General features: G+C 44.4%; 1 protein-coding gene across 1 annotated transcript in view; it reads right to left on the reverse strand.

Annotated features, from left to right (window-relative positions):
- The window catches only part of LOC310799237 (kinesin-like protein KIF21A), a gene marked incomplete at both ends in the record, with an annotated part of 116,544 nt that overhangs the window by 30,875 nt on the left and 70,048 nt on the right, over positions 1 to 15,621 (reverse strand). The window contains 8 exons of the mRNA XM_083661810.1: positions 634 to 735; positions 1,449 to 1,643; positions 6,015 to 6,156; positions 6,261 to 6,406; positions 7,391 to 7,459; positions 9,643 to 9,750; positions 9,839 to 10,038; positions 14,426 to 14,614. Coding sequence (XP_083517936.1) covers positions 634 to 735; positions 1,449 to 1,643; positions 6,015 to 6,156; positions 6,261 to 6,406; positions 7,391 to 7,459; positions 9,643 to 9,750; positions 9,839 to 10,038; positions 14,426 to 14,614 — 1,151 coding nt within the window. The remainder of the gene's footprint in view (positions 1 to 633; positions 736 to 1,448; positions 1,644 to 6,014; positions 6,157 to 6,260; positions 6,407 to 7,390; positions 7,460 to 9,642; positions 9,751 to 9,838; positions 10,039 to 14,425; positions 14,615 to 15,621) is intronic.

The following is a 15,621-nucleotide window of genomic DNA, read 5'->3' on the forward strand; positions in this document are numbered from 1 at the left end:
TAAAAACTAAGAACGAAAACTAGGTGTAAGAAAAACAAAACATTTTAGTTAACTGAAATAAAAACTAAAATCACACCCAGGTGAGCAGTGCAGTCATCATCAGTGTCTGTCAAAATCACGGATGACATCACAATTGTTTAAGTGACATCACTGATGAAATAGTATATGATAACATCAGTGTGTATCACTGATGATGTCACAATGTCTATGATATCACTGATAATGTCTATGACAACATCAGTGTGTATTGTTTACATGTCTCGTGATTGGTCGAGTACCATTGAACTTCCTTCTGGCACAAAGTGTTTTTTTCTTTGGAAGATGACAACTTCCTCTTAATTATGATCTAATCTAATCTAATCTAATTTAATTTAATTGAATTTAATTTAATTTAATTAAAAATTAATTTAATCAGGTATTCCCAAACTCTTTCAAGAGGGAATCAAGGATCAAGATTAACATAAAAGTTATAAATATGTTGCAAAACAAACAACAATGCACATCAGCAAATCACACAAAGATTAAATGAAAAGTAAAAAAAGGTTGACATAAATGAATACTGATTTAGAGAATTAAACTTCAAACCCACATCAGAGGAGATATTAAGATACAGCAGGATATATAATAGGATACCTTATTGATGGCCATAGACATGAAATGGTCCAGGAGGAAGCGGGTCTCTGATAGGTTACAGGAGCTGATCACCGCGGTAACGTCCACTGTGTCTCCTTCCTCCTGCATCCCATAATAATGACAGATTTAATAAAATGGCACAGGACACTATTACCAGTAAAACATATTCAGATGGTATCACATGCTATTTGATTAACTCTTAAATTAGATTTCCTTCTCAGTATTTTCTATGTTCATTGTCTTAATTCTTATAAAGCACTTTTTTTAAATTCTCTTCACTCTGCTGTTTTTTAATCAAGTTTATTCAGATTTTTCTTCCATTTTCTCCCCAATTTTGCTTGGCCAATTCCCACTGCTGTCCTGGTCGCTGCTCCACCCCCTCTGCCGATCTGGGGAGAGCCATAGCGTAGCACATGCTTTTCACCTCACAGCGAGGAGTTCCACCGGCAGGAAATAACACGTGGAAGATCGTGCTATTCCCCCAGTTCCCCTCCCTCTCGACCAGGCGCCACAACTGACCAGAGGAGGCGCTAGTGCAGTGACCAGGACACATACCCTTAATCCGGCTTCCCACCCGCAGACATGGCCAATTGTGCTTGTATGAACGACCAACCAAGCCGGAGGTAACACGGGGGCTCGAACCTGGGACCTTCGTGTTGGCAGGCAGAACTGGCTGCACCAGCTGGATGCCCCACTATGAGTGACTGCAAGAATTCCCACTCGCTTAACTAATCTATGTAAAGCAAAGCATCATACAAATAATGTTTAATATTCACTATTATCATGGACTAATCCACTCAGCCCATGCCTCTTACCTTGGCCTCCTCCATCTGCATGATGTTGGCCTGGCAGTCAGCGATGCTGTCGTTGATGTAGTCGATGTTGGCGCTCAGAGACTCCATCTCCTCATTCAGGGAGACCAGGGAGCGGTCGGCGTCGGCCCCCTCTACCGCCATCTTCTCCCTCTTCCTGGCCACGCGCTCCCTCCGCCTGGTCAGGTCCTCACGTTGCTGGGGGTGGTGGGAGAGAAGCAGGGTAAGAGGAAAGGAGGGAGAGTTTACCGAGTTTACTGCCATGGGTTCATGATATTCAGGACTATCTCCATAACAAATACTTGACTAATACTCAATGAACATACTGTAGTAGATTTCAATGAGCTATATCTTATTTTTGCTTGCTGAAATTATCATTTGGAATTGAGTATATGTGCTGCAATAGATGTCATGGGGGGGGATTGTAAATTGATTTGAGCCTGGTAATCCTTCCTGATCACGTGAACTCACATTCTGTTTCGTTCTATGGATCAGTCTGGACTCCTGCTCGCCCACAGCAATTTCCAGGAATTCCACGGACCAATAGTTGACAACGCAACCGGCCAATCAGGGCTGGCAAAACAGTAATGGCGATTACCGAAGCAACGAGCGGTAACGTTAGAGTAAGCACAGCCATACAGTACGTGTAAGTGCAGTTATTGCATAAATAGACTCAATAACGAGTATCAATAAGAGTATGTATGCACCAGCTAAGTTTCTCGGCGGGAAAAATGTTATTGCCGTTCTTCTGAGTGCATTTGCCGACGCTGATTGGCTGAAGAAGTTGTCTCTCAAGGCAAGTACTCCCACCTGCTGAAATCCATGTGAGCAGCATGTGGAAGTCCACACTGATACATAGAGAGAAACTGAATGTGGGATCACAAGGAGATGGTGGAGGAGGAGATGGTTAGGCCTTGCAGCCTTCAGGACAACATTTTCTCCAACATTCCTCTCAAAACCTGTAGATCCAGCTATGACCCTGTAATCTTTCACCTTATTGCCACAATGAACTGTTGAATCTCATGGCAATATATCACTCAAATTCCATAATCATTTACCCTTGTTTAATCATTTCTCTCTTCGTGTGGGTGGTCGCCTGATTTCTTTCCCTCCATGGAAGACAAATGGCATTAATATTCTCTCCGATATGACATCAGGTAATAGGCTTTGGGCATTTCAGGACCTTCAGTCTCATTATAATCTATCTGGCACTTTGTTCTTTTTTTTGCAACTTCGCTGTGGCCATCCCATCCATAAGATCTGTGCATCCAAGACCACTAAGGGCTTGGTTTCTAGTCTTTATACTTTTATCACCAAGGCTGCAGAAAAACCATTGCAAGTCAATGTCCGCTGGAGTAGGGATCTTTCCATTTCATCTAATATAATCAATTGGGATATGGTGTGGATTAATATCATTCTATCTTCCAGGAACCCCAATCACCAAATTCATTACAACTGTGCCCATAGACTATACTGCACGCCTCATAAATTATTTCAGATTAAACTATCTCAAAGCCCTAACTGTGTATTATGCCCCCCGGCAACATGGTACCTTTATACACATGGTCTAGGAATGCCGACCGTTTGTTGATTTTGGGGAGAAGTTGCCAGGAAGATGTCCGTAGTGCTGGGAGTTGCTGTTCCTTGTTCCTGTTGTTTTGTTGTTGAATGATTTTACTGGGTTGAATTTATCCTTGAGGCAGCAGCGTTAGGTGTTGCTAGGTCTTACTGCCGCAAAACAAAAAGTAGCTCAGAGATGGAAAGCCCCTCCTCACACTTTGCCTTTTGAGCAATGGGCATCTTCAGCTGTGGACTTGGAGATGTCGGTGGCCCATATGCATGGCACTGAAGTAGAAAATGTTATGGCATGACTGCATTTGTTGAAGCCATGCCTGTGGACCATGGACATCACCATGATAGCTACTGTAGGTTGCATTTATTTCTTCTTTACTTTGTGGTAGGGACTGCTCGCTTGATAATTCTGCAAATGTCAATATGATAATCGAGTTTTTCGTGGGAAGCCTGTGCTGGGCTAAGTTGTTTACCAGGAGAATAGAAAAAAGTAAGAAAGCTCAGCAGGCCAAAGTAGGATAATAAAGAGAAAATTTTTTAGCTTCTTGGATATTTAGGAGCACAATTTAATGTAGAAGTAATGTACATGCGTACTGAAAAAGTTTACTAACAATGTACATCTTCAATCAAAATAACATGGGCAACAAAACGCAACGCGTTTCGACCTCGCTGGTCTTCGTCAGGCTGTACTAGCTGGGTGTGGGCTGTCGCACCTGTATAAAAGAGCATACGTGGCAAAGGTGAGGTGACGTGGCACACGGAAGAAGGGTCTGACGCAGTAGTGACAAAATATAGAATAGTCAAAATATAGAATTGCATAGAAACATGTGATCACCATGAGAGAGGCTATGGACGCCGACCCATCTCCCATGCTTATAAACGTGCGCTCCACTCTCATAGGGACATTCTCTTGCAGCCGAAAACTCCAGACTCATCTCCACCCAGGGTTATTGCCACACTGCAGTACTCCCCTCTGGCCAACAAAATCAAATGCTGCCTGCTTAAACACTGGAGAGTCCTGCAAATTCATGGTATCTTCACTGAACCCCCAGGATTGCCTTCACATGCAACCATAATATCAGAGACAGGCTGGTCAAGACCACATACTCTCCAATTGTCACACAACCTACCATTGACTCTCTGCCTCCACCCGTTGGTCACTGTTCCTGTTGCCCACAAACCCTGAAAATCAAATAATTTACAACCCCAGACAGACAGACTGTCACTCTCAAACACTTAACTACCTGTGCGTCACGGGGAGTAATCTATGCCATCAAATGCCCCTGTTCGCTCCTCTATGTCGGTAAAACGACGCGCCCTTTACGCACACGCGTAACCGAGCACAAAAGTGGCATCTGCCGCCGTGACATCAAGGCACCCTTGGTTGATCACTTTATCCAGCACTCACACAGTGACAATGATCTCCATTTTTTTTTCAATATTTTATTTTATCAACCTTTTTTAACACTCAGTATTGTATCGTGCTACCAGTTGCACAAGGTATCTATATGCTTGCAAGATATATCGTGTCCGAGATCCCACGCAACGGGATCCGCGAAAGATCAACCAGGCAAGTCCCCCCAAGCCCCAAGCCTCACTGAGGTAGGCTAAAAATGGGTCCCAAATAACTGAAAATGTATGAAGTGAGTTGGTCCTCAAGAACCAAGTCTCTCCATCCGTATTACAGAGGTCATATCCGTCAGCCACAATTGAAAAGAGGGTGAAGTGGGGGGTTTTCCATTCCTTCAGGATAAGTTTCTTGGCAACAGTTGACCCCTGTGTCAGAGACTGTTGTACAGCCACACACACACACACACACACCCCACCCCCCCACCCCCCCATGCCGCCTTGTTCCAGCCTGGCTCTTGCAATCTTTCCTCCACGCTTCATCCTCACCCCCCCCTCCTTCCCTCGTTCTCATCTGAATGGGGCCATATAGATGGAGGCTGCTATGAGCGATAGCATAGCCCCCAGTCCTGTGTGAGCGAGCTTCTCCCCCCCCTCCCACTGCTAAACCCCCGTTCCGCAAACCCACTCCTTCCCCCCCCTAGTATTTCTTGTTTCTCTGTGTATGTTAAGTCCTTACATATAACAACAAATGTTTATGTATTGTATAATAGTCAAGTGTGCCATTATTCCTATTCAAATCTAGTAATAATGTTAAAAATAGTCTTAATTTGAGTATAGAAGGTGATATCCATTTGTGTGTTGTTTTTTTTGTCCCTCTGTTGTTTGTAGAGGACCGCAATGGAAATAAGCCAATGGCTTTATTGTGTTTTTATCCTCGGTGATTGTCTGTGTTTTCCCTGTATTGTTGACATTCACCCAATAAATCAATCAATCAAAAATCTAGGGAAATTCAGAGAAGACTCTGAGCAGCCGAAGATGGCGAGTTCTTGTGATCTCCGTTTCTGGGCCATAGACATAATCATACCTCCTTCGAGAGGTGGAGACTTTGACAGAGCGCTCCTGCAGCGTGAAGCACGCTTGATACACACGCTCAACACAGTCGCTCCACACGGACTCAATGAGGAGTTTGACCTAACGTGTTTTCTATAAAGTGTTGCATTATGTATCCCCTCATTACACTGTACATATCATGCCTGTCCCTTGTACATACTGTAGTAAGCAAACTTTTTTTTACATTTCTAAGTATGTCTTCTCTATGCTCACATGTTTCTAGTACATGCAATTCTATATTTTGACATCACTATTGCGTCAGACCCTTCTTCCGTGTGCCACGTCACCTCACCTTTGCCACGTATGCTCTTTTATACAGGTGCGGCAGCCCACACCCAGCTAGTACAGCCTGACGAAGACCAGCGAGGTTGAAATGCGTTGCGTTTTGTTGCCCATGCTATTTTGATTGAAGATGCACACTGTTAGTAAACTTTTTCAGTACACATGTACATTACTTCTACATTAAATTGTGCTCCTAAATATCCAATAACCTCCTTTTCCTCTCTTTATAAGTTGTATTTTACTCTGACAGTTTACCTTCAGGAGTCGATTCATTTCTGTCTCCATGTTGGATATGGTCATCCTCTGCATGATGATGTCACTGACGCGTCTCTCCAGAGACTGCCATTTGGCCCTGGCTGTCCTGCTGGAGTAGACACCCATCCGCACTGGGGACTTCCTGAAGAAGGCAGGGAGATCGACATGGCCATTGGATTTTACCAGAAAACAAGAACTTCTAAAATATAAAACCAACTGTTAAGACACAGACACACTCAGTTGTACCTGGACCCGTTGGCATGTGTCGCCCCAGAAGACTGCAGCCGTCCTGCGGGTCCTCGGTGCGACGGCTCCTGGAGCGGTTCAGGTAAACTCACCTTCCTGCTCACCTTCCCCGATGTCGGTCTCACCTGCCGCCTCAGGGCCGTCACCTAACACAGGAGAACAGTTAATAATACACTCATTCTGCAAATCGTAATACAAACATGGGGTGTCCGGGTAGTGCGGCGCTAAATTCCCTGCCTGCCAACATGGGGATCGCAGGTTTGAGCCCCCGTGTTACCTTCGGCTTGGTCGGGCATCCATACAGGCACAATTGGCCGTGTCTGCGGGTGGGAAGCCGGATTAAGGGTATGACTGTCTACAGAAGTCTTATAGAAAGTGTTTTGACCTTTGATATGTAGATGGTATGGGAATCTAGGGCTAAGAACAAAAATAGACTGTCACAAACTACAAACATGGCAAGTAAAATTATTGGGAACGAGCAGAAACAACTGGGATGTACAGTATGTATCTAAAACACGAGTGGCACAAAAAGCCAGACAAATTGTGTCTGACCCTGTACAGTACATCCCCTTTTTAATGAGTTCACAGAACTGCCCTCGGGAAGACGCTATAGAGTCCCTGCAGCAACTAAAAACATCTAGAAAAAATTATTCCATATCAAAATGCAATAGCTCTGCTGAACTCATAAACATCAATCACATTGGAATCCGTGTCCTTTATTAATGTCTGTACTGTACACTGTCTGTACTGTGCATCTTGTTCTCTGTTGTATGTATTATGTATTCTGTCATTTGTTGTGTTGTGTAGCCTAGCCTATTGTGTATTCTGGTGTTTGTTACATGTATTGTGACTTTCATGTGTGCATGTGAAACCAAAGTGCGGGGGCTGGGGGGAATAGCATGATCCTCTCACGCGCTAGGTCCTACCAGTGAAACTCACTGTCAGTTGAAAAGAAACGGCTGGCAACTGCACATAATCGGAGGAAGCATGTGCTAGTTTACAACTCTCCCCAGATCAGCAGAGGGGAGTAACAACCAGGACAAGTTATTGGCCAAGTAAAAAAAAAAAAGAAAAAAAAAAAAAAGTTTTAAGGTGGCTCAAGCCCGGTCCATTTCCTCCCTGTGTCTCACCTCTTCATTCTTCCTGCGTAGGATCAACTCTTGTTGTCTCTTCTGAGCTTCCAGCTGCTTCAGCTGGTGCTGTTGGAAGACGTGAATAACAAGAAAAATAAATTCCTGCCATCTGCAGTGATTCAGCTGTAAATCAAAAGGTGTGAAGTCAGTGATCATCATAAGGAACAGCCACCAACAAAACAAAAAACTGATCATCATTTTGTATGAGTTTACCACGTACTATGATATACTATTATTTTTTTCTTTTTTTTTTTCATTATGTCAACCTAAAAATGTGGGCACAATGAGTTTAGGTGGATTTATGTTCGATCTACATCCTGTTCATCTGCAATTTAAACACGCAAAACAACAACAATAATAAAATAAATCCATCCATCTTTAACCGCTTATCCGGAATCAGGTCGTGGAGGTAGCCATTCCAGCAGCCATTCTCTGCCACATTATCCAGCTCTGACTGGGGGATCCCGAGGCATTCCCAGGCCAGCGTGGACATATGATCTCTCCAGCTAGCCTGAGGTCTGCCCGGTGCCGCAAACTGGCTGCCGTGCATCACCCAGGTGGGTGCTACACATCAGTGGTGGATGAGTTGAGTTCCCTCCTCCTCCCTCCCCTGATATGTGAAGCGCTTTGAGTATCTAGAAAGGCGCTATATACTGTAAATCCAATCAATTATTATTATTATTATTATTATTGGTCTCCTCCCAGTTGGACATGCCTGGAACACCTCCATAGAGAGGCGACCAGGTGGCATCCTTACCAGATGCCCGAACCACCTCAACTGGCTCCTTTCTACGCCTTTGATAAGGCCTTTGATAAAGCCTTTGATAAAGCCTTTGATAAAGCCTTTGATAAGGTTAATCACAACATTGCCACAAATTGCCTGATTGAACTGGGAGTTAGGCCTGAGCTCATTCCCTGGGTCTTAGATTTCATGACTGATCGCCGACAGTAGGTGAGACACCAGAGCTGTCGGTCCTCATGGCTCAACCTGACCTGTGGAGTGGCACAGGGGACTATAAGCTCAGACCAGTCATCTTCCTGGCAGTTATTGACAGTGCTCTGCGCTCCCATGTAGCCAGGTGGAAGTACGTGGATCCCATGACCATCGCAGAACAGCGCCACCTCACCCAGCCTTCCTCTCTGCAATCTGTCATGGACGAGCTGGGTATGCAGCTAAACCCTAGTAAATATAAAGTTGTCCATGTAATTTTCCCCCGCCATCCACTCCCCCCAGCCCTCCTGGTTCTGAATGACCACCATCTAGAAGTGGTGTTGTCAGTCAAGGTCCTTGGCCTATCATGGATTCAAGCGAACTTGAAGTGGGATCAGCAGGTCAACCAAATGCTTTCCACTGCCAACCGTAAACTGCACACCTTACGTAGGCTTAAACGTTTTGGTGTAGGCAGAGCTGATCTAGTGACCATTTTCAAAACATACATCCAGCCCACCATAGAGTATAGTGCTCCAGTGTGGCACTCCTCCCTGTCAGACTACCAATCCAATCAGCTGGAGAAAATCCCCAAAAGAGCCTGCCGCATTATTCTTGGCCATGAGTAGAAACACTACCAGTCCTCCCTCAGTATCCTCGGCATCTGTCGGCTCTCAGAGAGAAGAGAAGATGTGTCGGAGAGACATACCAATGGGTATGTCTCTGGCCGCAGCACCAGACTATGCCAACAAGAACTGAGCACTATAGGAACTCCACCATCCCCTACCTGAGCAGACTTATAAATGAAAAGATGTAACTTGATCTCGTATATTTTAACCCCTCTTTTTTCAAATGTTTTGTGTTTGTGTTTTTAACATTTACACTGTAAAGGACATGACATTCATCTAGTGTTTAACTTGATGCAATATGTTCCTGAATAAAAAACTTCAACTTCAAAGGAGCAGCGGCTCTACTCCGGATGACTGAGCTTCTCACCTTGTCCCGAGAGATGCCAGCCACCCTCCTGAGAAAACCCATTTTGGCCGGTTGTATCCGCAATCGTATTCTTTCTTGTAATAAAACAATGCAATATATGTAATGGAATATATGTAAAATATGTAATATAATAAAACAAATAAAAGAAAAAAAAATACAGATTCATTCATTTATCACAATATGGCCAAAAGCAATAGAACAAATAATGTCTAAATAAGCCAATGCACATAATAGTCCTCACAGCAAAATGATACAATTCCTTTGAACCCAGTGGAGGATTTATTTGTGGATTTGAATGTTATTTAACTGTGTGTATTTCTCTCACCTCGGCCCTGCACTGGTCTTTCTTCAGAGAGGCGATCTCTCTATTCCTCCTGCACTCTGAAGCTCTGTTCCTCTCCTGCTGCTCTTTCATCTGACGCATCAGCCCCACCTGGTGGACAAAGACGGCATGGTAAGGACTTGCTCCTTCATTTTTGCCTTCCGCTCTGGATACTACATTACAGTTTGCATTCATGTACCTTGGTCTTCTTCATCTCCACCACGTCCTGCTGGAGCTTCTTGAGCTGTTTCTCGTACTGTGTCTGGTTCTTCAGCAGGCGGGCGTGCTCCTTCTGGGCTGACTGCAGCTTCTGCATCTCTTTGTTCATGGAGCCCAGCTTCCTCTCGTACTCCGCCTTGATCTTCTTCGCCTTCTCCTCTGTACATGACTCCACCGAACCTGGAGGCAAAAGAAAGAACCATTATCCTTTTACTTTGATCCTAAACAGCCCATACAGCAGGAGCCTGTTTCTGTGTGGGAACCTCTAAAAAATAAACAATTAATTGAATTCCACAGTTGCCACAGTTTTAAAGATAAGGCAAATTGCCACCAATATCTTATGCTATATTTTCTGGAAAGGACCTTATTTACATATAACTCGGCTCCTTACAATACTGGATTACCAACTATAAATCCACACAAAGAATTAGCCTATAATATTTAACTTGAGATATTGAATAATCTCGATCACTGTGTTTAAAATACATACTACAGCATGCGCTGGGACGCGTCATCAGTGATGTTAACTGGGGTCGTAAGGTGTTTCGGGTCTGTCGAACATCATACACCCTCGCCCAGTAGACCCAGCCGAGGCCGATTAAGACCCCGACCCGCGTCCCAGAAGCAGCCGCTCACGGATCAACCTTCCTACTCTGTCTGCAACGTTGCCCGCGGAAGGGTTGATTACGCCCAATCCGCTACAATAGAGTTAGTGCTACACCGCAGTATTGAAAGACCCTTCGGTCCATGGAGGGTCTAAGGCAGGGATACTCAACTTGCTTTGCCCGGGGGCCACTTTCGTGAAATGATAGAAGGCCAGGGGCCAGTTAATAAACAATCAATATACATTTTTCTGTAGCGGATTGTAGGTTTTTGGGGTGTCAGCCGGAGTTTAGTCTGACAATGTTGTGCACACCGGATAGTTAGTTAGGTTAAGTACATACAGTACATAAGTGCCTGGGTAGCGAGCAGACGGCGGTATTTGACAATTTAGCAGCTAAATCATAGATTATTGAAAGATATTCCATATTCCAGACTGAAATGCTATAACAGAAGTGGAGTATTGGCCAGAATGACATGAACATTTGGACACTTAGGCCATGTTCACATTACAGGCAAATCCGATTTGCTGATAAAGTCATTAATCATCATTATCTTGATTGGTTTCCCAAATCTGATTTGGGAGTGTGTCCGCACTGCCATAAATCTGATTCTCAAGTCGGATCTGTGTGGCCAGACCTAAACAGCCTATCTGCATGGGTTGCTATGGTAACGACGTGGGCGTCAGTAAATACGTACGTTGGTGACGTGGTTTTCCTGTGCAGAAGCATTTGATGACGAGTTGCGAGTGACGTTCAAATCAGATTTGGTGGATCTGCGCGTCCGCACTCAAGTCACATCAGTCGAAAGCAGATTGGAAACTACCTCCATATGTGGTTTGGGACACAAATCAGACTTGGAGCGTCCAGACTCATAAAACCAATCTGGATAAAGTCATTAATAGGTCACTAAAGTTCACAAATCAGATTTGGCCTCCTAGTCTGAACATGGCCTTATTCATCGGGTATCTTGCATGTTGCGTTAAGGTGCACTGTAAAAAAAAAAAAAACGCGCTGGAGGCGGGGCTCCGAGGAGGGCGCGCGCAATCTGCGCGGGACAAAACAGAACATACTCAGTGCGCAGCTCCAGGCTCCAGGCAGTCTGAATGAAATTGAATGTAACGTTCCCAATTCTATGTATTAAATTATAAAAAACGACCCTCAACATTTGGGAAGGCTAAGCCACACAACTAGTTATAATCGAACGCCATGCTTCAAAGGCAACTTTATGACGGTGAGGACTCAATCACAGCAGATATCCGCTGATAGCCTACCACGGAGATCTCACAGGCACAGGCAGCAAAACCCGACGCGCTGATAGAAAAATCTCCATGGACGCGCCACGCTGCGCTCAGGCCTCGCCCCCCGACACGCCCCGTGCGAAGACGTCATAATCGCCGTGCGCCCTATGCGCTTGGCTGGGCGCGAAGAGTATGCCACAAGCTTAAGGCCCTGTGGATGACTCCAGGCCGGGCTCCTCCTTCGTTTCACCAGACCCTTCCGGGGAAAAGGCAATCCTACCATGGGCAGCCTACCATGGGCAGAGAGGATGCCTCAAGAAGTCACTCGCCTGCGCCGAGCACCTCGCTCTAGCCTGAAGGACCCCAGGCCGCGCCGATCTTTGCACAGATTTTCAGGAGGCTAAACCGTAGCGTTTGTGGATTTCTCCCTCACGAGAGCCAGGCTGGGGTGCTAAACCCATCCCGTACCGGATGCCGTCTCTCCGACCGTCAACTGTCTCTCCAGCTTGTCACCAAACTATACTTGGTTGTCACCTATGGTCTATTCCTAAGTGTCACTGGTCAGGGGAGCCAGGATTATATTACTATATATATCAAAACTAAACTAAGCTAAACTTAATAAACTAAACAAAAAATGGAAGCTAATTAGACACCAAACGCTAAACAAAAGCTAAAACACTAAAGCTCAGTCAGCTATAGCACTAAAAACACTGAAGCTAAGTTAAATGCAAAAGTTGAAGCTAAACAAGATTAAGCTGAACTAAGTTAAAACTAAGCTAATCTGAATCTAAGTGATACGCTAAAACTAAATTAAATTAAACAAAATGAAAGTAAACTAAACTAAAGCTAAAAATATATAAATGCTTAGCTACACTAAAACGAAACAAAACTACGGTACATTGAACGTAACAAGAATTTGACGGATAGTTCCCGCGGACAGTACGGATAGTAAATCTCTTTGAAATCGTCGCCAAGCTCAGCAGCACGTGGCAGGCGTTCCTCCTGTGGCCCTGCCTCCTGCAGCGAATCAGGGATAGTGGAAGCAGGGAGCATAGCTGCACTGGAAGCTTCCTCTGTTTGGGTGACAGTCTGCTCAAGAGCAGGAGACTGAGGAATGCCAGTTGGTTTGTCGAGTCGTTTGGCCAGAACGGCGTACCTGACTAAGCTCTGCTGGTCAACCAGAGCCTCTATCCGTGCTAAAGCTCCAGCAGAGTGGCCGACAACTTAGAATCCGTGTCTTCGGCCTTGGCTAATGGATCTGGGATGGGCTCCATTGGTCCTCGCTCAACCACTGGGGCCTCTGCAGACACTTGAAGGTCTTGAAACACTTGGTAAACTGGGCCGCTGGCCGCTTGGTAAGCTGAATCTGCAACAGGCAAATCAAGAACTGGAAGCTGCTGCAAGTAGGCCGTAAATTTAATTTACGAAAAACTACCGAGGGCTGGCAGAGCTGACTCTTATTCTCTTATTCTCTCGTGATTTAAACAGGCTCGTTACTCGTTACTTCACTTTTTTTAAAAGTCGAACTGCACCGACATTTGCGCGTGAGCCCCTTAATCATTGTGAGTATTTCCAGGTAAAACGATTCTGTGCGGGACCTACAGCAGCGAGGGTAGAGAGGAAAATGCCTGGAGTCTGACGGCGGTCTGATGAGGAAGCAATCGTGTGGCACTTCTATACTTTCTAATGTTACTGGACCAAATTCTGATAGTGAAACGTGTCATTTTGCGCGAGCTGTGTTGTGTACGGTAGCGGTGTTCACTTCACACCGCTCGGGCAGCTCGGCGAGTCAGCAGCATGGAGCCCTCTCCTCCTCGCTTGTCTCCCAGGCTGTCTGTCACCAGTGCCTTGCACCAGGCAAGCACTCGTCTCTCACTCACAGATTCCCCTCACGTTGGAGGGTGTTCACGGTGTGTTTCGCGTTGTTTGGTCATGAAATGGAAGAAAAATGCCTGCAAGTCTGCTGCCTTTTGGAGATGAACTGCTATTAAAGGCAGCCGCGATGAGCGGCTGCTTTGGGGCTCTGCTCTGTCCCTACATGCAGCGCTGGGCTCTGCTGCTCACTGTCACTCCGCTGTTACAAAGGGTAACCACAGTGTTTATGTTGTTCAGCCAGGATATTATTGACTACTACTGATACAGTTGTTAATTATACACTGCCAAAAGTGTACTGGCTACTTTTTGAAGGCTTGTTTTGAAGGCAACAATAAATATGCCTCAATGCCTAAATGTTGTGTTTTCTTGTTCCACTACTTTTCGTCGTAGTGATAATGGGTACAATGGTCAATTTTTGGCCATCTAGGACACACTATCTTGAAAATGACACCGTTCTAGTGGTATACTTTTAGTATGTTAATAAGGACACCTAATACTACAAAAAACAGTTGAGAAACCTTTTGTTGCCATTTTTTAGGGTAAGGTTTTTTTTTCAAGTCTTAGAACACTGCATACTGTAGCTACAGTACCTGCAAAACTAAGGAATTCAAAGCATCTACTGTATTATCATGATGACATGACATTAGTAGACATTTCCTTAATGTTAATGCATACAAAAAAAAACGTAAAAGAGTAAAGATTGCACAAGTCTCAAGTCCAATTCATGTCTCAAGTCCTTGAGGATGAGTTTCACTCTCAAGTCAAGTCTCAAGTCACTGCGTGTGTTACTTAAGTGCTACTCAAGTCCAAGTTGCAAGTCCAAGTCACCATCTCTGATGTGTGTGTTCTCACCCATGTTATGCAGCACCTTGTCCCTCTCCAGCTGTGTGTCTCTGATCTTGCTGGTCAGCATCATCAGCTTGTGTTCGTACTGCTGTTTGAGCGTGTGCAGCCGCCGCTGGCTGTTCTCCAGCTCGTCGATCAGCTTCTGCTTGATGGCGATCTCACAGGTGATGTTGGCCAGGTCCGCCTGGAAGTTCTCTGCACGCACGCACGCGCGCGCGCGCACGCGCACACACACACACACACACACACACACACACACACACACACACACACACACACACACACACATCTATGCATATCTGGACAGGAACTGAAACGTCAAGTTATAGAGACTTACTGTAAATATACATTTTCGAAGAAGCCTGAAAGACAGTCGCTGACTAAAGGCATTCTCAGTCATATTAGATTTGGTAGCCTATTTGATTTAATTAAAGACTTTGTTGAATGTGTCTCGCTTACTGTCTTACAAGAAATATTCATGCAAAAGTATCACTTTATATTGTTTTTCCCCCAATATTTAATTTTTCAATGTTTGTCAAAATGCAAAGAACGAAAATGAACATGAACAATCTCAGACACAGAAAAAGGAGAAAAGAAGAGAGAGAGAGAGAGAGAGAGAGAGAGAGAGAGAGAGAGAGAGAGAAAATGAATAAATAAAAACATACATGTGTTATATTACAACATGGTGCTGCCAGCCGCTTGAGAGACTTATGTGCTTGCAAGAGATGTACATAGTAGGGATGTCAACGGTTAACCGTTAATCGATTAACCGTCGCTAACGTCGTTGTTCGGTTATTGCTGTCGGTCTATCAGTTAATATTTTTTTTTTTTTGTCTATTTACTCAATGAGCTCATGCCCAAACAAGGCGTGTCTATTTAGATGCTGAAATGTTAATGCTTTTTGTGTTAGAAATTCTAACACAAAAAGAATTTGTGTTGAAATGTTGATGCTTTTTGTTAATGCTTGTTAATGCTTTTTGTGTTAGAAATTCTAACACAAAAAGCATTAACATTTCAGCATCTAAATAGCCACGCCTTGTTTGGGCATGAGCTCATTGAGTAAATAGACTTTTTTTTTTTTTTATATAAAAAAATTATGAATTAACCGATAGGTTAATCGATTATTAGCGTCGGTTAATCGAAAGTGAAATTAACCGAAAATTGACATCCCTAGTACCGTAAATTCCGGACTATAAGGCGCA

Source organism: Poromitra crassiceps, assembly GCF_964638095.1.
Source record: "Poromitra crassiceps genome assembly, chromosome: 2".
Taxonomy (NCBI): domain Eukaryota; kingdom Metazoa; phylum Chordata; class Actinopteri; order Beryciformes; family Melamphaidae; genus Poromitra; species Poromitra crassiceps.